At 57.0% G+C, this 20969-nt stretch overlaps 1 protein-coding gene across 1 annotated transcript; it reads right to left on the bottom strand.

Moving 5' to 3' along the window:
• On the bottom strand, window positions 7060–20709 carry CYS1 (cystin 1). Its single transcript, XM_021087851.1, has 3 exons — window positions 20365–20709; window positions 11317–11369; window positions 7060–9352 (listed from the first exon to the last, which is right to left on the bottom strand). The coding sequence occupies exons 1-3, from the start codon at window positions 20674–20676 to the stop codon at window positions 9247–9249; spliced, it is 471 nt and encodes a 156-aa protein (XP_020943510.1). The 5' UTR covers window positions 20677–20709; the 3' UTR covers window positions 7060–9246.

Below are 20969 nucleotides of genomic sequence, written 5' to 3'. Positions count from 1 at the left end.
AACTTCTTTGATTTGCGAACTGGGTTTGTGTCCTTTGTCATTTAAGTGCAGTATAACATACCCAGTGACTTGCAGAAAATCTACAAAATTGATTGTATATTGGCCTGGCCTGACTTTGTTCTCGGGGGTTTCTGTTCTGCTTTCAGGGTGCCCTGTCGATCCTTTGGAGGGTTCTTCCTGAACGAAATGTGGGAAGACGCAGCCTCTGTGTTGGCCACTGTGACATCAGCACTGGTCTTGGCAGAACAGGACTTTGGGTGCTGGGGAGCCAGTGACCCTGGCTTTAAAAGTTTGTCACAGAGCCACGGCCTTCATGCCTGCTTCTGGAGTTTGTTTTCTCTTGAACCCACTCTGGGAGTGGCTGTGCATCCACACCCGCCTAGAGGAGGCCCCAGGCTCGGTTCTCAGGCCTCCTTGCGTCTGTCACAGTACAGGACAGGGCTGATGGCCCCCCAGCAGGCCACACTCCCCGCCTTCCTCCTACTGCCCAGCCCCGCGCTGGTTCTCTCCTCTCCCCACCCCCTTTCTCCTCCCCTCACAGCCCGGTGATCTCTGCCAGCCCTGTGACTTAGATAAAAATAACATCGCCACCCTAAGGTGTGTGCCCCCACAGGTGTGTCTCTTCTTTGCACGTCCCCTGGCTTCAGATTCCTCTATCCACCTGGCTACACCTGTCTAATAAGCAGCATCCCAGACTTTAAATGACCAGAATCCTCATCTTCTCCCAACACTTGCTCTTCTCACAGTTGACCCGGTTGTCTCTAAAGAGAACCGCACATCCATCCTTCTAGCTGTTCAGAAGCAAAACTTCGGAGTCACCCTGAGCTCCTTTCTCCACATTCAATCTGTCTCGATCCTGTGGACTCCCTGCCTTCTGGTCACCCATCCTAGAATGGGATGCCCTAGGCCACGCTAGTCCTGGTCATGCATGCCTCTGGGTGCGTGTGTGGGTGGAGGGCAGCAAAGGGTCACAGTGGACTTCGCATTTAGCACTTCACCTAGAAAAGTCTCCAACTCCAAGCTCTTTTGCTTCTGGGTGATGGCGATACACCTGTTACCCTCAGCCTTGTTACTTTGTATTTGCTTGTGTCTTTGAGGTTCTACTTTCTGGCGGTAATATCCACTGTTCCTTTGCTTTCAATGCATCTCTTTGTTTAGGGACTTTTATTTTTATTTATTTACCTGTTTATTTTTTGACTGCACCCACAGCGTATGAAAGCTCCCCATCAAATCCAAGCTGCAACTTCGACCTACCCACACCTGCAGCAATGCCAGATCCTTAACCCACTGCACCGGGTGGGGATTGAACCCACACCTGGGCAGTGACCCGAGCTGCTGCGCGCAGATCTTTTAACCTGCTGGGCCACAGTGGGAACCCCTTTGTTTAGCGACTTGTAATAAAAATGAAGGACTCGAGACATGTTTCTAACACCTGGGCCCTATCCTGGGAGGAAGTCCAGGCAGCAAGGACACCACACGGCACAGGAATGAGACACACACTGGCCCCTCGAAGCTGGGGAGGCTCATCCCCAAAGGCCTCTCCCCACTGCCTAGAAGGCCTAGCTGGCCCCAGGATTGCCCCGAGCTGGCTCTGTAAACAGGTTTCTTCACCCTAGCATGTTCCCACTGAGCTCAGCAAACTGGCTAACAAGCAAAGACAATGAAGAAATAAGTAGAGTTCCCGTTGTGGCTCAGCAGTTAAGGAACCTGACTAGTATCCATAAGGACGCAGGTTCTATCCCTGGCCTCGCTCAGTGGGTTAAGGATCCGATGTTGCTGTGGGCTGTGGTGTAGGCTGGCAGCTACAGCTCCGATCCAACCTGTAGCGTGGGAACCTCCATATGCTGCAGGTGCGGCCCTAAAAAGACAAAAGCCCCCCCTAAAAAAAGAAGAAATAAGTTACAAACTAAATGTCACAGGATGTAACGTACAGCATGGGGAATACAGCGGATAATACTGTAATAACTTCGTGTGGTGACAGACGGCCACTAGACTTACCATGTTCATCCTTTTGCAATGTATAAAAAAAGCACTGTGTTGTACACTTGAAACTAACACGATACGGCAGCTCAATTGTAATTTAACAAAAAAGAGACTTTGCTGGAGTTCCCTGGTGGCTCAGCGGGTTAAGGATCTGGCACTGTCCCTGCTGAGGCGTGGGTCCCTGCTGTGGCTCGGGTTCAGGCCCTGCATGCCACAAGCGTTGGGGAAAAAAGTAGAAGAAAACAAACAAAGCCAAAACAACAACAATGAAAACAAAGAAACAGGATATCATATCAAGCGGTGCTGGGGGAGGAGAGGCGCAGGGGTAGTGAGATGAGGACAAGGCGACATAGTGGCAGCTAAGTACTCAGGCTTCCTCCTCAGCTCTCACCACCCAGCTCTGCAGACAGCCTTTCCCGGGCTCCCCTTCTGTGGACTCCTTCGAGACCAGAGAGAGGTTCACATCGCTGGGAAGAACTTGCTGGTTACTGAACTTGACTCTTAAGTCTCATGGGTCTCACGAGACTTACAGATGGGCGGGTGGGGGGATGAAGTGGAGGGATGTGACGTGATTCCTGTCACAAGGGAGTTTACATTTTAGCAGGGAGATCAGACTTGCAATAAACTTCAATAAAATATAGCAAGTTTCTACTAGTGGTCAGAACCTCCAGTCTGAGAATCCAGAAAAAGGAGTGCCTGGGAAAGTCTACAGACTGTAGGTGGCTCTGGTAGATAGGGTTGATTTGGCCTGAGACAGGCCTGGGTGCAGATCTGACTCCATCTAGCTATATGCTGCTGAGAAAGTTACTCTATAAAATGAGGACTATGTAACAACTACAGGTAATGTGCCTTTCTTGGCGTCTGGCACATTTATTTTGTGGGCTTTTTTTTTGTTAGGGCCGCATTCGTGGCATATGGAGGTTCCCAGGCTAGGGGTCCAATCGGAGCTGCAGCTGCCAGCCGACACCACAGCCACGGCAACACCAGATCCGAGCCTCATCTGCGACCTGCACCACAGCTCATGGCAACACCGGATCCTTAACCCACTGAGCGAGGCCAGGGATCTAACCTGCAACCTCATGGTTTCTATTTGGATTCATTTCCTCTGCACCATGATGGGAACTCCTGGCACATTTATTTTGTGCTTAGAAGAAAACCTTGGTTGTTTTCCACCAAAAGGAGCCAGGGCTCCTTGAAGGGTAGCCGTCTGGGGCATAGAAATAACAGGTGGGCTTAGAGTATCCTTGGGTCACCAGCTGCCTTCAAGAGCATCAGGGACTATGTTAAATGGCAAAGAAGTCATTGAAAGTGCCCCCAAAACCTTGGCCCCTGGCCAACTTGGGACAGCTTAAACATTAAAGTGATGGTAATATGAATTTCACTTCTGCCCAAGACGGAGTAAAAGGAACTGAATCTACTCTCCCATGCCAAGTACCCCTCAGACAAACTGTATGAAATGAGAGTTTTCAAGAAACTAGACCTTAGGTCATGAAGGACAGTGACCCTCAGAGGCAGAAAATAAGTGGGACGACCTCTGTGACTGTCTGGATTGCTGCCTTGAGGAACTTTCCAAGTGGTGGTGCCGGGACAGGCGCTGAGGTGGGACCCAGGGGAGTCCCCAGTTTAGGGGATGGCGCTGAGGGTCCAGGAACCTCAAGGTGGCGAGGCGTGGGGGTGGGGCGCGAGAGAGTGCCAAGGAAGAACGGTCCAGAAAACCCTGGGGATCTACAGAGGGTGCGTCTGGGGGGAGGGGAACCCCTGAAACCGAAGGCAAGTTGTGTGCACAGGGGCGTGTGTCCATGCTCTGGGCTGAGGAGTCATCACTTGAATCACGTCTCTAAAGAGCAACCCGACGCACTTAGGCCCGCGCTCGCGAGGATAAGGCTGGAGCGACAACGCACGGAGGGTGCACGCCGCGGGCCAGGGCTCTGGCTGGGCCTTGGGTTCAGTGGGGTCCCTGACCTCATGCCCACGTGGCTGGGTGCTGGAACCCGGGAGCGATGGCTCTGTGTGTGGGAATGACAAGCGCTGGGACAGGAGGTGCCCGGGCCGTTCTGCTGAGGGACATCCCTACCAAAGTGCCACAGGGGAGGGGGTCGTAAGGAAATCCGGGCCCCCACAGAGCCCGGGACCTGGGCTTTGGCGGCAGCTCGCGAGGCCCCGAAGCCGCAGAGTCCGCTGACCACAAAAGGCTCTGTAGGGGCTGCGGGGAAAGTTCACATGGGGCGGGGCTCCAAGCCAGGGTTCCCGCTGGGGTCCCGGTCCAGAAGGGACCTGCACGGCGGGCTCCCGAGCAGCAGCGCGGACCAGCGGCAGCTCCCCGCCCCCGTCTGGGGCTCCACCTCCTACGGGACCCGCCCACCTCCCCAGCGCCAGCTCCCCGCCCCCGCCCCCTCCTGGGGCTCCGCCTCCCACGGGACCCGCCCACCTCCCCAGCGCCAGCTCCCCGCCCCCGCCCCCGCCCCCTCCTGGGGCTCCGCCTCCCACGGGACCCGCCCACCTCACCAGCAACAGCTCCCCGTCCCCGCCCCCGCCGCGGGCTCCGCCTCCCACGGGACCCGCCCACCTGTCGTCCGCGTGGGGTCCGCCGGGGTAGAGCCCAGCCGTCGTTTGTCCCTCAGGCCTCCGAGCAACATGGACGGGGGAAGAAGAGGCGCCCTGCGCCCACTGAGCGGACGAGGCGGCTCTCCCGGCTCACCTACCCAATTCCCGCTGCAGAGGGAAGCTTCAGGGCCTCCCCAGGGAGCCCCAGCCACCGCCACCCCACTTCCGAGAATGAGAGCAGTGAGGATGCCAGAACCCCGAAGGCTCAGGCTGCCTGGAGAGGCGCAGGCAGAGCTATTCCCACTGCATTCCGCTCTTTCTCTCTCTCTTTTTTTTAAGGGCCTCACTTTAAGCCTATGGAGGTTCCCAGACTAAGAGTCCAATCGGAGCTGCAGGCCTACACCACAGCCATAGCGACGCAGGATCCCTGCCGTGTCTGCGACTTGCCACAGCTCAGAACAATGCTGGATCCTTAACCCACTGAGCCAGGCCAGGGATGGAACCTGTGTCTTCATGGATACAAGTCAGGTTCATTTCCCCTGCACCATGAAGGAGAACTCTGGCCCTCTGCTCTTTCGCATGGCATCTTCATTTTATATGCCCAGGGCCCACCTGGCACTGAGCCTGACATGGAGTCCACCCTCTTCATCCAGATATTGGATACATTTTGTTTTTTAAGTTACGGTTCAGCAACCTGTGTTACTGAGGTCATATTTCTTTTCACTCACATCCTCTCCTCATCAGATTAGTAGGAAGGTCAGCCCCTCGCTCAGCTGTCTCTGCCCTTCCCTACAAGTTGTCCTAAACCTCTTGGGCTTAGTTAGCCCCAAGCTGGAATCTTCACATCAGCCACTCTCCAGGGACAGTGCCACCGGGTCCAAGCCCAGGCCCTGCTGTGTGTGTCTTGCTGCCACATGGTGTCACTGTGGACAGTGGGCTCCAGGCCCCCAATTTTGGTGAAAAGGCAACCTTTTGGTGAAAAGGCAACCCCGTGTCCTCGGTGCCACACGAAACCAGCTCCCCTGGGCATCAGCGCCACAGGATGTCTGTACGTCCGTCCACCTCGCGAGGACTTAAGTGTCACAGTGTTCCTTCCCAGGGTCCGCACCCCACAGGAAGGGCAGCTTTTCCTACTCTGAAAACTAAAGGGTTTCGTCACCCCGGAGAGGGCATCACACCACCTGTTAAGGTCTGATTTGCTCCCAGGGGGCCCAGAGGTCACCACCCAGAGGTCTGGTTTCAGATGGCCTCCTTCCTGGGGAGAGCACTGCCCTTCTGAGCCTCAAACGTTCGTTATCCTCTGGAAGGCAACGAAGTAGGCTTTTCTCCTGCCTAATTATCTCCAGACCAGAAAAAGAACCGCACCCCGGCTCCACATAGGTTAGATCTTCAGCGGGCTTTGGCTACTCCGTCTTCGACGGCCTTCAGCTTTCTGTGCGGTGAATCCATGCGTACGGGTCAGCCTCTGCCTCTAGAAACAACACATCCTCACCAGCGGAGGCCAGATCTTCCTCCGTGAGCCTCCCCCCGCCCAATCTGACAGAGGGCCGGGCTCCCAGCAGCAGGGGCTCAGGAGGTGAGAATGAGTGTGGGTTGAGCAGAAAGGGCATGTGCGCACTGGGCTATATGCAGCCCAGCCCAGCACGGCAGCCCAGAGCGATGTCATGTGACCCCATGACTCAGAGAGTTTGAACCATCAAAGAGGAGTGTCTTGGGAAAGCTCTTTGCAGGTAAGGAGAGGGAGCCTGAGTCGGGCGGGACGGCTTGGCAGGAGAGGTAAAGCGTGGGAACACGTGTGGGTGGCAGGAGAAGGGCGGTGGCTGGCTCCTTTGGCCAAGGATGCACACAGCAGTTTGAGAGCTGGAATGGAGCGTGTTTTCTTTTTCTTTTCTTTTTTTTTTTTTTTTTTTTTTTTTTTTTTGTCTTTTGTCTTTTTAGGGCTGCACCCGCAGCATATGGAGGTTCCCAGGCTAAGGGTCGAATCGGAGCTGTAGACACCGGCCTACACCACAGCCACAGCAAGGGGGGGGGATCCGAGCCACGTCTGCAACCTACACCACAGCTCACGGTAATGCCAGATCCTTAACCCACTGAGCAAGGCCAGGGATGGAACCTGCAACCTCATGGGTCCTAGTGGGATTCATTTCCGCTTCGCCACAATGGGAACTCCAAGCATGTTTTCTTAACTCCCGGGCTTTGTAGCATCTCAGAGGGAATTGCCACCACAGAAATCAAGAGACACATCTGTGGCACTGAGACTTTCAACCTGTCATTGTCGCTTTTTTTTCTCTTTTTATAGCCACACCTGCGGCATATGGAACTTCCTAGACTAGGGATCTAACCCAAGCTGCAGCTGCCAGCCTACACCACAGGCACAGCGACATCAGATCCTAGCAGAGTCTGTGACCTGGACTGCAGCCTGTAGCATGGCCAGATCCTTAACCCGCTGAGCAAGGACAGAGATGGGACCCGTGTTCTCAGGGACACTATGTCGGTTGTTAACCTGCTGAGCCACAGCGGGAACTCCCATTGTTACTTTCAACATGGAGGTGTCTTTTCCCGCCTTTATTTCAGCCACATTCTCCCTGAGCAGATGCCACACTCAGCTCCTAAGCAGAAGCGGGGGCTCAGAAGCAGCACCCAGCACCTAAGAGAAGGCCTGAAGCAGCGCTCAGCACCCAGGAGGCACTGTGTGCCCACTGAGTGCAAGAAGCAATTGCCACCAGGACCAGCACCCCTGCCACCACCAAGCGTCCTCCGTCCATCGCCCATCTCCGCATCACGGGCTGGGACACGCTGCTTTTTTGGCAAGCCGCTGTTCAGAAGACACTGTTCCTGAATTCAGGGAATCAAAAAATAAAAATAAAAAGATCTGAGAACAACCGCTTTGACTTCTTAGCTCTGATGAAGTGCATTCGCCTTGACAGTGACATAAAATGTAACTTCAGGAAGCTTTTTTTGTTCTTCGTGCTTTTATCTCATTAAGGGTTGGATGAGGCTTCCAATTTCACATCATTAAATTCAAGGTCTGATCCATCTAGTGGTGAGAAAGTCATAACTTCTGTTAAAAGAAGTATTTGTGTTCTCGAAATAGTATTGGCTTTAATCTCCATATCAAAATGAAAGGTCTGGGCTTGGATGAGAAATAGCTCTTGCTTTGGGGACATTCTGAGCCAACCCTCAGGGGCATTTAGTGGGAGGCTCCAGCGCTCCATCTTCTGACTTGCAGGTTAAAATCTCCCACTCCTGGACCATCTGATCAAAGGCACAGTTGCCAAGTCTTAAAGGTTCGTGGAAACACCTGTTTGCCCCCTTTAGCAACAGGCCCATGGGTCTGGGGACAGGGCCAAGGGGTCGTTCCTCGGTTTCTGAGACCATCTTGCCCCTTTGCTGGTGGGCGATGCCCCAGAGGCGGCTGTGTGAGTGGTTAACACCAGACAAGCTGAGACCTGTTCTGGCTGGGACGCGGCCATGCCTTCCACGAGGCTTTATGTACCGACACCGCAGCCAGCTGCCCCAGAGGAGCTGCTTCCCGGCCGCTCTGACACTCCGAGCCTGCTGAGCGCAGCCTTCCGGCCAGGCTGCACTTCTCCGGGCCCTGCCTCATTCACAGGGCATCCTTGGCTGGCTTTCTCCTTTGGCGGCTGGGAAGGTTCTGAGGCTCTTCTGGCCTGCGGCTGTGAGATTTCTACTTTCTTCCTGGGTGGGAAGAGCAGGCGGCCCTGAAGAGCCTGTCCAGGGGGTGCTGGGCTCCACCTGGGCAGGAAGGTGGTCCTGTGCCCAGAGACCAGGGAAGCCTGGGAGTGTGTCGTCCTAGATGGGGGGGTGGGGAGACAACACCCGAAGAGCCTCCAGGGCTCCCTTTCTAGAAAGGGAAGCTGAGTCAGAGAGGGAAGGGGACTGCAAGTTAGAGACAGAGCAAGGATCAGACGGGGGGGTTCCAGCTCCTGTCCCTCCACACTGGCCACAGCACAGGCCTCTCTTTGTGGAGGCAGCTGGGCTGTGGCTCTGAGCAGCCTCCAGCTCCAGGGAAGCATTACCTGGAGCCTAAAGCTCAGACTCAATCCTCGCTGCTCCAAGGGTGGCTGGGATCTGGCAGCCTGGGTCTCACCCGGGAGCTGGTGAGAAATGCAGACTCCCAGGCCCCCAGACGCACAGAATCTGAATGTTTTCATTTCAGTAGCATCTTCAGCGATTCCTTTGCGGCATGGAGGGTGACTCCCTCCAGCTCCCTCCAGCTGGGTGCACCTGCTGCAGGGAACGTCCCTGAGGCGCTGCGGCGGGGGTGTTAGAGGCCCCAAGACTTTCATTCAGCTCAAGGGTCTCCTGAGCAGGTGGCCAGTGGGCCATCAGAAAGGAGAAGCATTTCAAGATCCAGGAGCATCTTGTAGCCCACTCTCCCCAGAGACTGAGGGGAGGGGCAGGTATGTGGCAGGTCACCTGGCCCCGCGCCTGTGGGGCAGCACCTGCACCCTCCCTCTGGCCCGTGTCCACAGAGCTGACCGCCTCTTGCCAATAAGCACAATGGGCAGCAGCCAGCCCCATTCAGGCCCATCTGAATGTGGACTTGAAAGGGTCAGCTGTGACAGATCCAGGAGTAACTGCATGTTGGAGGGGGCTCAGCTCCACCTAGAGCCTTGGGCAGGGCAGGTGGGGCCAGGTCTGGGAGGAGCAGCAAACTGGCCGCTGGGTGACAGCGGGGCTGCTGCAGCACCGGCCTCAGCAGCAGTACTCCTGCTCAATGCTGGCCATCAGCTCTTCCTCGGAGTAGTCGTAGGTGATGGTGGATGGCCTCTCGGGCCTCTCATAGCAGCTGCCTGGGGCTCTGTGGGTAAGAAACACAGTCATGAGAGGCAAGATGTTACCGTCAAACTCCACATCCCCTCTGGACAACCACAGTGGTCCCTGTAGGGACTTCGGATCCATCCTAAAACCAACACCGAAAACCTCTGCCCTGGACACCTCCTGTGTCTCTTCCGCCAGCAGGCCCTGCCCTTTTCCAGACCTTGTCCCTGAGGAAGGTGGTGCCCGCACAGCTGGAGGGCAGGGTCCTGGCAGTAGAAACACCCAGTTTGAATTCCAGCTCAGCCACAATTCTGTTTTCTCTACAATGGAGGTATAGGGAGTTCCCATGTGGTTTGGTGGGTTATGAACCTGACTAGTACCCTAAGGAGGCAGGTTCCATCTCTGGCCTCCCTCAGTGGGTTGGAGATCTGGCATTGCCATGAGCTGTGGCATAGGCTGGCAGCTGCAGCTCCAACTCGACCCCTTAGCCTAGAAATTCCATATGCCGCAGGTGCAACCTTGGAAAAAAAAAAAAGATCACAGCATATATCGATTATAATTGGACCACAGACCACATGGTAGATGAGGCCTGAGTCTCTTGGGTCTAGAATTTACCAGCCCTCTGACCGGGGGCAGGTCACGCCTCGGATCTCGGTTTGCACATCAGGAAAATGGGGTTCCCCGCCCAGGGCCTGGCTCACTAGTAGGTTCCCCAGACTGAGCACAGGAGCGCCCAGGGGTGCGGAGGCCGTGCTCGGCGGAGCCTGCGCGGTTGCCAGGAGCAGGGGCTGTGACGGGGAACCGGATGGTCCACGCTGCTGAGGGATGCTCCGGCCTTGGCGAGAGGCAGGGCCCGGTGCACGTGCTCGCCGCCTCACCTCCCAGGCCACGGCGGAGCCCAGAGCCCGTCCCCGCATCCTCCTACTTGGCAGCTGTGGCCCCGGCTTCAGCTTGGCCTTCAAGGCCGCCCTCCTCCCACAGACCCTGTGCTAAGTGCCACCGGCCTGCGCGGCGCCCTGGTCACACCTGGTGTCTTGCTGCTGCGAGTCCCTCCACCTGGAACGCGCCCTCCTCCCTCTCTCCTCAGTGAAACTCGCTGTCCTTCCAGCATCAAATTAAATTAATGTATTATTTATTTAGTTTTGCTTTTTAGGGCAAAATATGGACATTCTCAGCTAGGGGTGGAATCAGAGCTGTAGCTGCTGGTCTACACCACAGCCACAGCAACACGGGATTTAAGCTGCATCTGTGACCTATACAGCTCACAGCAATGCCGGATCCTTAACCACAGGGACAGGAACAGCAGGGCCAGGGATCGAACCTGCGTCCTCATGGATACTAGTCAGGTTCATTATCACTGAGCCACAACGGGAACTCCCAGCCGTTTTAAACACCAACCCCTCCACGAGCCCTGGGGCTGCTCCTGTCCCCTCTCAGACCTCCCCTGAGCCCACCTGCAGGGATCCAGCTCTTCCGGGAGGGGCCTCTGCAAATGTTTGCTGAATGTGGGAAAACCAGCAAGGTTCTGGCCCCGAAACCATTTGAAGTTGGTAATAAAAATAGCTGATGAGCCAGAATCTTCACAACCTGTCACCTCCGTGGTCTTGAGCACCACGGTCCTGCCTCCCAGTGACCGGGGGACCAGTGAAAGTCAAGGCCAGGATGGGCCAGGGGCCCAAGGTCAGCCCGGCCCAGCCTCCTGGGGCTGCCGTTCCCGGGGCCCTGGAACCCTCCCGCAGCCCAGGGCTGTGCAGACAGAGGAGGCCTGGCCTCTGGGGCTGAGGTCCTCAGCTGACACTTTCCAGGGGTCTTACATGTGTTCCTGCTAACACTGTCATGGGATGACGGGGGACGCCGCGGTCACCCCTCTGGGCTGTAACTCCTGAAGGCCAGGACTGGGCCTCCTTCACCGATGAGCCACTGCACAGGGTTTCTGGGTGGATGGTGAGGGCAGGGAGGGGACCGGGAGGCTGCCAGGGTGGCTGGGACGTCCCCCGTACTTACTCAGAGACACTGCTGCCCTCTGGGTGGTCCTCAGCGCTCTGTTTGGGGGCCACCTTGAGAAGGACACAAGGAAGAGGTGTCAGAAGGTCGTCCGTGGTGCAGCCTGCCCCAGCCCTGGCTTTCAGCTGGCAGATGGCTGAATGAACCAGAGCTGGCAAGTGGAAAGGCTCCCTCTGCTGTCGCGCTCCAGCCACCTGTTGTAGGTGGGAAGCTGAGGCTGGGCCAGGGCAGTGACCTAAAAAGGTCACACCAGAGTTCCCGCTGTGGCTCAGCAGGTTAGGAGCCCAACTAGTAGTCACGAGGATGCTGGTTTGATCCCTGGCCTCGCTCAGTGGGTTAAGGATCCGGTGTTGCTGTGAGCTGTGGTGTAGGTCACAGACGTGGCTCGGATCCCGTGTTGCTGTGGCTGTGGTGTAGGCTGGCAGCTATAGCTCTGATTCAGCCCCTAGCCTGGGAGCCCCCATATGCTGCGGCTGTGGCCCTAAAAAAAGCAAAGGAAAAAAAGTTCACGTCAAGAGACTCCCTGCCTCTTCGAGAGCTACCTGGCCAGCACGCCCCCATCTCTCACTCCAGGAGTCATGGGCCTGACGTCCATCTGGCACAGCCGGGCAGCCTGCTGCTCTGCTCTGCCTTCTCCGTCCCAAGTCAACCAGACGTTGCACACGTCTGCGTGCAAACGCTTCGAACGGTCTATGCCTGTCTCATGCTGGCACCACCCGGTCTCAATTACCACAGCTTTCCAATGAGCCTGGGTTCTTCCTGGTTCTGGGCACCCCCATTGATGTAGGGAAGCTTGTCCCCCTGGGAGGTTTGTTGGGGCTAAATTAATATACAGATCCTTTTATTTATTTATTTTTTGTCTTTTGTCCTTTTAGGGCCACACCTGAGGCATGTGGAGGTTCCCAGGCTAGGCGTCTAATCGGAGCTACAGCTGCCGGCCTATGCCACAGCCACAGCAACGCCAGATCCGAGCTGCGTCTGCGACCTACACCGCAGCTCATGGCAACGCCGGATCCTTAACCCACTGAGCGAGGCCAGGGATCGAACCCGCAACCTCATGGTTCCTAGTCGGATTCATTTCCGATGCGCCATGACGGGAACTCCACAGATCCTCTTAGAGCGACTTGATATCTTTACAGGAACAAGTGTTCCAGTTTGTACTCAGGGAGTTTTGAGAGATTAGGGGTTTACCAGGTGGAGAGGAGGGGAAGGGCATTCAGAGAAGGAACAGCATGTGCAAAGGCACGGAGCTGTCAGAGGCCATTGGCTCCCGAGGGCCTGCTGTAGGCTGTGTTCTGTTCCCCGTGCAGGATATGGTCCCTGCCCGGGCAGCTCACAGTGGGGCAGAAAAAAACCTAGCGTGATGACACACTGAGAAAGACCCGATGCCAGACCCCACGGTGTGGACTACATGTGTTCTAGAAGGCCAGCTGCGCGCGTGAGCAGAGGAACCTGTGACGCAGCCCTGCCAGAGGAGGACCTGGAGGCGTGACGAGGAGGGGAGTTCTGGAAGGTCTCTGTCTTTGAGGCCCGAGAGGTTCCAGGAGGGCAGGTCCTTCCCCGAGAAACCAGTGGGAGCGAGTTTCTGGGGAAACATGAGTTAGCGGTGGTAGCAGAAGCAAGCTGACCCTGGCGGTGTCCTGCCACGCAGGCTCTGGGGGTGGCCCTGGAGGCCGCCGCAGGCACCCCATGCACCAGCGGGAGAAGCTGGGCCTGCCTGCCTGGCGCCCTCTCCATGCAGACGCCGGCCGCACACGCAGCCTGGTCCCGGGGGCCCCCCGAGGGGCCGCCCTGCTGCTGGTGGCCAGGCTCTTGCTGCGGGGAGTCAGTTTGTACTGCTGGGAACTGGGAGGATGAAGAGGCCGGGACTCCCTAGCCGGCAAGGGATTCACGAGATGGGAAGAGGAAGAGAGAGTGGGGATGGGGCGACGGAGGCCAGAGAGGGGAGCAGAAGTCACACGCGCACACGCACAACGCGCGTGCACACACATGCAGGCATGCCGGCCCATTCCAGCCTGAGCAGCTCAGACTACCTGAAAATTCTTTTTAATTTCTTTCTCTCTCTCTCCCCGCCACTTCCTTTCTTTCTGCCACACCTTCGGCACATGGAGGTTCCCAGGCTAGGGGTCTAATTAGAGCTGCAGCTGCCTGCCTACACCACAGCCACAGCCACGCCAGATCCAAGCCACATCTGTGCCCTACACCACAGCTCATGGCAACGCCGGATCCTTAACCCACTGGGCAAGGCCAGGGATGGAACCCTAGACCTCGCGGATCCTAGTGGGTTTGTTACCACTGAGCCATGACAGGAACTCCGTTCTTATCTTTAAATTTCAGGAATCTGTTTCTTCCTGTGCCCGCGGTTTGAATGTGTGTCTCTTCTTCTCATCAGTTTAAGCCTTGAACTTGCTTTTTCTCAGATGCAAAACGCATGAGACACTCTCCCAGAAAACAGAGGCTGCTGAAGCGGTGCAGGAGCTTGGAGGAACTGCAAAGACACAGCAGCCTCTGGTGGCTGCTCCGCGCCTCGTGCAGACACAAGCTCGGGCCGCCGCCAGCTGGCAGCCTGCCTGCCTGCCTGCCTCTCGAGGTCCGCGGGACAGGCATCTGGACCCCGCGGAGGCCGTGGCGCCTGGGCTGGGGCCGTGGGAACCGGCCTGAGCTCAGGCCGAACGTGTGATATGTCATCACTCAAGATCCTCCGGAGGCTTCGAAAAACCACATCACAGCCGAACGAGAAGCAGCAAACATGTGAGGAAGAACAGACGAGTTTACTTAAAGTCTCCCCTGACTCTTCCGACTGGGGTTTTCGGAGAAAAGTGAAGTATCAGCGGCTAAAGTTTAGAAAACCCACGGCATGTTTTAACAGTCTGTATTCTGGCCTGCTGCTTCTGCTTCAAGAGTTCTCCCCTTAATTCTGAATTTTGAACAGCTTTGCATGCATAGACGTACCCACATCAATAAGACGGCTCACCGACATGGAACAAGCTGTAGGCGTTTCAAGAACACGGTCTGACGGGTTCTGACGTGCACACATCCTGTTAAACCACCCTGGTCACCCGCTGTGTGCGGATGCCCCGGCCCCCGGCCCCCGGCCCTCGCACTTCTGGGGGACCACCTGCCCCGTCCCTCCGCTGCCCTCCCTCCCGAGGTACCCTCTCTAGAAGCCTGGAATTCTAGATGTGGAATCACACAGGTGCACTCTTTTTCATCTGGCTTCTTGCGCTCCGCCCAACAAGCCTGAGCTCCCTCCACGCTGCTGTGTGTTTCAATAATCTCCCCCCTTGCCCTCTACGAATTGTGCTTCTTTGAAGCTCAGGTTTGCTTGTGTTCCGTTACGGACTCTTTAACACCAACACTGGAGCTGGGGCTCCTGGCCCCTGATCGCCCAGCCTTGACAGGCTGCAGTTTTTTGCCCAGTTGGGTTCTGGCCTCTCATCACTAGGGGCAGGGGCGCGGCGGGGGGCAGCTACTGACCCGCACAGCTCCCTTCCGTAGCTTCCCAGGCAGCGAATGGGCCCAGGGGCCCCGTGGACTCGGCTGGGAAGGCTGCTGAGCATTCGTCAAAGGACGAAGGACTTTTTCAATAGGAGGCTCTGACACTGACATGCCACCTCCAAGGGCCCCACCTCCCTTCATGAGGCCTGGCTTCGGGAAAGTGTTTCCGAAGAAGAAGCCGGCCAAGGAGACCTGGAGAAGGTAAAGGGGGCAGGATCGGAGGAAAGTAACTATCAGTTCCGTCTGTACAGTGTTTCATCGCCTTAGGAAGCATGTGTGCAAATGCACGTTTGCACAGGCAGCCCGATCCTGCATCTGGAGGCAGATGACCTGCTGTGGCTCCTGGTCCTGCGGGGGGCTTGGGCAATCACCCTGGCGGGCCCCACGGGCCTCGGGTGTAAATGAGAAGGTAACCAGGGTGGCCTCTGAGGTCCCTTCAGCTCCAGCAATCTGCGACTCTCAAACTGCAAAGAAACCCAAGTGGCTGAGTCTGGCGGGAATCTGAACCGGGGGCCTGGGGCTGGGGTCTTCCGTGCTGGTGACGGCTCCCCGCATTTAGCTGCTCAGAGTCTCATCTGCACTGACCACTGCTGACCCTCCTCACCAGAGTCCAGCTAGGGCTTGTCCCAGGCCCTGGAGGACAGTGGAGCTCCTGTGCCAGGAAAGCCTCCATCAGCATCTCTCGATGCGGTGCCGGCGGCGAGACCCGTCCGCCCGCCTCCCCGGGCCCAGCGCCCTGGAGCAGTGGCTGGGGCCCAGCGTGGGGCAAGGCGCTGGGAGACTCTGCTTCAACCTTTACACCAGGCTTCCCACCACGGACAGAGCCCACGTCGCAGAAGCACATGCCAGACGGAGCCCTCTGAGGTCACCCCCCACCCCATCTCCAGGCAAGTGGGTCTGCCCCTTTTAACCCTGGCTGTTCTCCCTGGAGGAAGAGTCTTCCTCCGGTGTCTGGTGGTCCCCAGGTTCTGGCGCAGGACTCCCTCCGCCCGTCCCCACGCTGTCCCTCGTCGCCCCGTCTAGATGCCCAGGTTCGTGGGGTTACATGCCAGCCCCCACCACTTTCTACAGTGGACGTGAGCTTCCGACAGCCCACCGGCGCATCTGCCGCACACCCCAAACCCAACTCGCCCAACTCTGAGCATCATTATCCACTCAATTCCCAGGGCCGGAAGCCTGGACGCCTTTCTAGAAGCTCCCCTTCCGCTGCTCTCATACTGGGCTGCACCTCACCTTCTCCACCGCCTCTCACCTGGATGCCCACAGCATCTCCCCCGGGGGCCCTGCTTCCCTTGCCGCCTCCCCTCCTGCCCCTCCCTCCTGCCAGCGCCGGGAGATGACACAGGAATCACAGGTGGGTGTCTCCAGAGCAGGGAGCTGGGGAAAGGTGGGGAGGAAGGGAAATTTTAAGTGTACCGCTTACATTTTTTCTCATGTGTATGCATATTACCTATTCTGATTTCTTTTCTTTTTTTTCTTTTTAGGGCCGCACCTGTGGCATATGGAGGTTCCCAGTCTCAGGGTCGAATCGGAGCTACAGCTGCCAGCCTACACCACAGCTCACTGAACGCCAGGTCCTTAACCCACTGAGCGAGGCCAGGGATCGAACCCGCAATCTCATGGTTCTTGGTTGGATTCGTTTCCACTGCGCCACGACGGGAACTCCCCATACATATATTTTTTTTTAATGCTGGATCCTTAACAGTGAGAACTCCTACATATTTTTAAATTTTTTAAAATACTTTTTCCTATTTTTCATTTTTTCTACAGTGAGCATCTATTCCTTTACAACCACAGAGTAAAGCTAATAATACAGGGATGCTCTTTTTATTTAAAACCTCTCATTAGTAAGATCACTCTAAGTTTTTTTATTGGCAAGAACAACCAAGAACAGAGGTTTTTTTCTCAAGGGTTGTGGATATTACTTGTTCTAACTTTAAAAACAAACGCTTGGGAGTTCCTATCGTGCCACAGCAGAAATGAATCCGACTAGGAGCCATGAGAATGCGGGTTCGATCCCTAGCCTCTCTCAGTGGGCTGGGGACCCAGCATTGCCGTGAGCTGTCCAGATGTGGCTCGAGTCCTGCACTGCTGTGGGCAGAAGCTGGCTATAGCTCTGATTGGACCCTTAGCCTGGGAACTTCCATATGCTGCAGGTGCATGAAAAAGCAAAAAGAAAAAGAAAAAGGATTCTCAGTCTCAGTCTGAGGAAGAAGCTCTCCCAGGCCTGACCGTGGAGGACGCTGCTCCTGCTTTAAACTCAGTGCTGGCGAGCGTGCTTCTGCAATGTCACCACCCAGGGCAGCTCAGAGAGGTATCATTTGGGCGGGGATTCGAGAAGGCTAGTTGGTTGCACACTGATTGACAATGGTAACAAGTGACAGCTGCAAGACTAAAGGTGGGCCTAGGATGGAAAGGCAAGAACAAGCAAGCTGTCACAGCTGTCAGCCGCAAGGCCACTCTGACCTAAGGGTTCGGGAGTCTGTCGAGGGTCTGATCTCGGCTCTGATCTCCGGCTCTGCCATAACCGTGTGGTTTTGGCCACTCAACCTCTCTGTGCCCATCTGTAAAAATGGACAATAAGAATAATGGTAAAGATGAAAACAGCTCATACATGTTTGAGACACAAGTGCTCACTGAAATATCAGCTACAATTATTCTTGAACATAGTCAAGTATAATGCATCATATTCAGAATGTTGGTTCAGAGATACACATAATCAGCCTTTAAGAAATTCTAATCAACAGGGGTCAAAAACATTTTTTTTTTTTTGCCTTTTTAGGGCTGCACCCGAAGCATAGGGACGTTCCCAGGCAAAGTGTCTAACTGGAGCTGTAGCTGCCAGCCTACGTGACAGCCACAGCAATGCGGGACCCAAGCTGCATCTACAACCTACACCACAGCCCACAGCAACATCAGATCCTTAACCCGCTAAAGGAGACCAGGGATCAAACCTGTGTCCTCACGGATGCTAGTCAGATTCGTTTCCACTGAACCACAACGGGAACTCCCCAAATTTTAAATATAGATATTTAACAGGGTAATTTTGCCTGAGTTCTATTGATATTCTCTTAGGAAGAATACCTCTCTTCTCCAAAATGCAAGAAGCTTTTCTTCCTTCCAAAGGAATTTAAAATAGTGTTATTAACACGCTCGATCAGGCTTCTTTGTTGGTGGGAACATCGTTTCTAATATTGTGAAGAAGGGCCAACTTCTGCGTATGGGTCTCAAGGCCGACTCATCAAAGTCCCCGTGTTTTTTCGTAGCCCAAAGGCGGTGTCCTGTCAACTCAGAGTCTTGTAAAATGAGCAACTGCCAGAGACTCAGTTACAGGGTGTGAGCGACAAAGCAAAAGGCGTCAGCTCACACGTGGCCTTACAGGCAGTGAGCCTTCTACCTGAGGCCTTTAGAGCCGAGAAATTAAGGGGCTTCAGCCTTTTTACTTCCTCTCCCCCAAAGTGAACTGGCTGCAAAAGCTTCCTTACAGCTCTGATAATCTAGGGCTCTAGGACTCATTCAAGAAACACTTATAGTAAGAGGATCCACACGACCCCCGTCCCACAGAGTAACCACACGGCTGGCTTATTTCACCTCCCAGTCTCTCTCGACACCACCGTCCCTTCAGGCCTCTGGCTGTACTGCTTCACCTGGCACCTGCTCTTCGGGACCCTTGAAGCAGCCCCCGGCTGGTCATCCTGTGTCCAGTCCAGCTCTGCCCAGTTCATCCTGCCCCTGGCAGTTGGCCTCGCCTTAGTCCTGCACAGATACCCATGGCTTTTTTTGGTAAAGTCCAAGCTCTGTAGCCTGGGACGCCCCTAGCATGACGCGTCCGCAGCCTGGCATTGACCCTTCCCGACCCGTTCAATTCCAATACTCCCACCCACGCCCTGGGTACCATGTGCCTCGGGGCGCCACCACCTTGGCAGACAGAGTTCTCTCTGCCCAAATGCTCCTCGCTGTTCATCTGCCTGCCTAGTGCCACAGCCTCTTCCAGATCCGGGTCAAGTGTTGTCCTTCTGAGATGCGGACTCAACTCCTCCAGGGGGCCAGTCGCTCCTCCTGTGTACCCTCTATACAGACTGCCCACCTGAATCGGATTTTTGTCTGCAGATCTCGCACTCCATTAGACTATGGACTTGTGGGGGGGGGCGTGCCCGTGGCACATGGAAGTTCCCGAGATTGAGCCTACACGGCCGTTGCAACCTGTGCCACAGCTGCAGCAATACCAGCCGGACACTTAACCCGCTGTGCTACACGGGAACTTCCAGGCCGTGGACTCCTTAACCCCCTGCCTCCTAGGAGTCACTAGGCTACTTGGCGATGGAAGGGGTGAGGAGAGGGCGGGGAGTCCATGCTGTTTTCTTCTCATTTCCCTTCTGAAGTTTCCAAAGCACTTGAAGAATGAACACTAAAAGACTGCGTCCGTGCCATCTCAGGCTTTCCCCCAAATCTCTCAACCGTTTACCCATTCTGAGGGTTATGTAACTGGGCGCTGATGTAACCTTAAAGGAATCCTGTTATATAATTGGGCCCCACTTGCAGCAGCTCACTTCGGGAGGGGCATCAGGGAAGGGCAGGAGAAGCCCTGTGCCTGGGTCAGGGGGGCCAGGTCCTTTTCCTCCCCCCAGCCCTCCCCCCACCTCGCAGGAGGAGCTCCCAGGATTCTACTGCTTGGTGGCTGCCCCAGCAGACACCCCCCCAGGCTCCCAGCAGTTGTTAAGCAAAGCCTGAGGGGCTCCAGGGAGGGGCGGGGGGGCTGGCTTGGACATCCTCGCAAGCCCAGGAGCTGATATTAAGGATCTTGTTCGTTCAGCTCTGCAGGAGCGAAGACTGCTGCCAAACGAGAGTGCTCATTTTTATTGTTTTTCTAGAACAGCAGGGATGTTATTACAAGCGTCCTGGAAGAGTGAGGAGAGAAGCCAAAGAGAGACTGCACAGCATCTTAAAAATAGCCGGTCGTATGTGAACTGCCTGACTGCAAGGCAAAGACGCCGAGGTGTCTGACGCGCCGGGCCTTTGTAACCACTGTTTGGCTACCGGTCCCACCTCCTGGCACCCTCTTCCGAGCGTGCCCGGGAGACTGGCCCAGGGGAAGGTACCTAGGGAAAAGCAGTGTCCCCTCTCTGCCCCCCGCCCGCCAGCTCCCACCTAGGCTGGAAGGAGCCACAGTTCCAAAGGAAAAATACTCGCGCTCTGGCCACGAGATGCATTTCTGCCGAAGGAGGTCTGTCCCCCGACCTCCAAGGCGGCTCCCAGCCCTGTCGCTCCCCAAGTTGGTGGCCGTCTGATCAGCACCCAGAGGAGGCAGAGAGGGAGACAGTCAGAGGGGATGCTGGGGAGGGAGAGGCGGCAAGAGACCTCGCCGGGATTCCGGGGGCAGGGAGACGGTGGGCGACCCTGGGACAGGGCACCGCGCAGGCCGATGGCGCCTGGCAGGGGCTGGCGGCGGCGGGCGGAAGGGGGCTGGGGGACAGGGCGCCGGCGGGGAGGGGGCTCCGGGGCAGGAAGCGGAGCAGCGGCCCCCAAGGCTCCGCGGGCTCCGACACTCACCGGGCTCCCGGCGCCGGCGGCGGGTCGGGGCCGCGCCGGGCCGCGCGGGGCCAGCTCCCCGGGCGCCCAGGCCGCCGACTCGGCCAGCAGCTGGTCCAGCAGGCGCAGGGTTTCGTCCCTGCCGTCGGGGGGCGCCGCGGAGCCAGCCGCCCCCTCGGCCGCCTCCGGGGCCTCCTCCCGGGCCGCCGCGGTCGCCGAGGCCGGCGGCCCCGTCCCGCCCTCCGGGGCTGCCCCGCCGGGCCCCGCCGGCCGGCTGTCGGCGCCGCGCAGCCGCTTCAGGGCGCGGCCGCCCCGGCTGCTGCCGCTGCCCATGGCGCGCCCGCCGAGCAGGCCCGTGGCGCCGGCCGAGCGCGGCCCGGGGGCGGGGACGCCGGAGGCGGGGGCGGCGGGGCCGGGGCTGCGGGCCCGGCCCGCGGCGGGCGGAGGAGGGAGCGAGAGTCCGGGTCTGGGGTGCGGGCGGGGGCGGGGCTGCGAACCGGGCCGGGGGGCGGGGCGAGCCTCGGGTGCGGGGCGCGCGGGGGGCGGGGGACCCGGCCGGAGAGCCCGGGATGACCCCGGCCTGGAGGAGGGGGCTGAGACCCGGGGGCGAGGGCCCGGGGCGCGGC

The sequence above is a fragment of the Sus scrofa genome, chromosome 3 (assembly GCF_000003025.6).
Source record: "Sus scrofa isolate TJ Tabasco breed Duroc chromosome 3, Sscrofa11.1, whole genome shotgun sequence".
Classification (NCBI taxonomy): Eukaryota; Metazoa; Chordata; class Mammalia; order Artiodactyla; family Suidae; genus Sus; species Sus scrofa.
The sequence above is the reverse complement of the archived record's forward strand: the minus strand, read 5'-3'. Positions and strand labels throughout refer to the sequence as shown.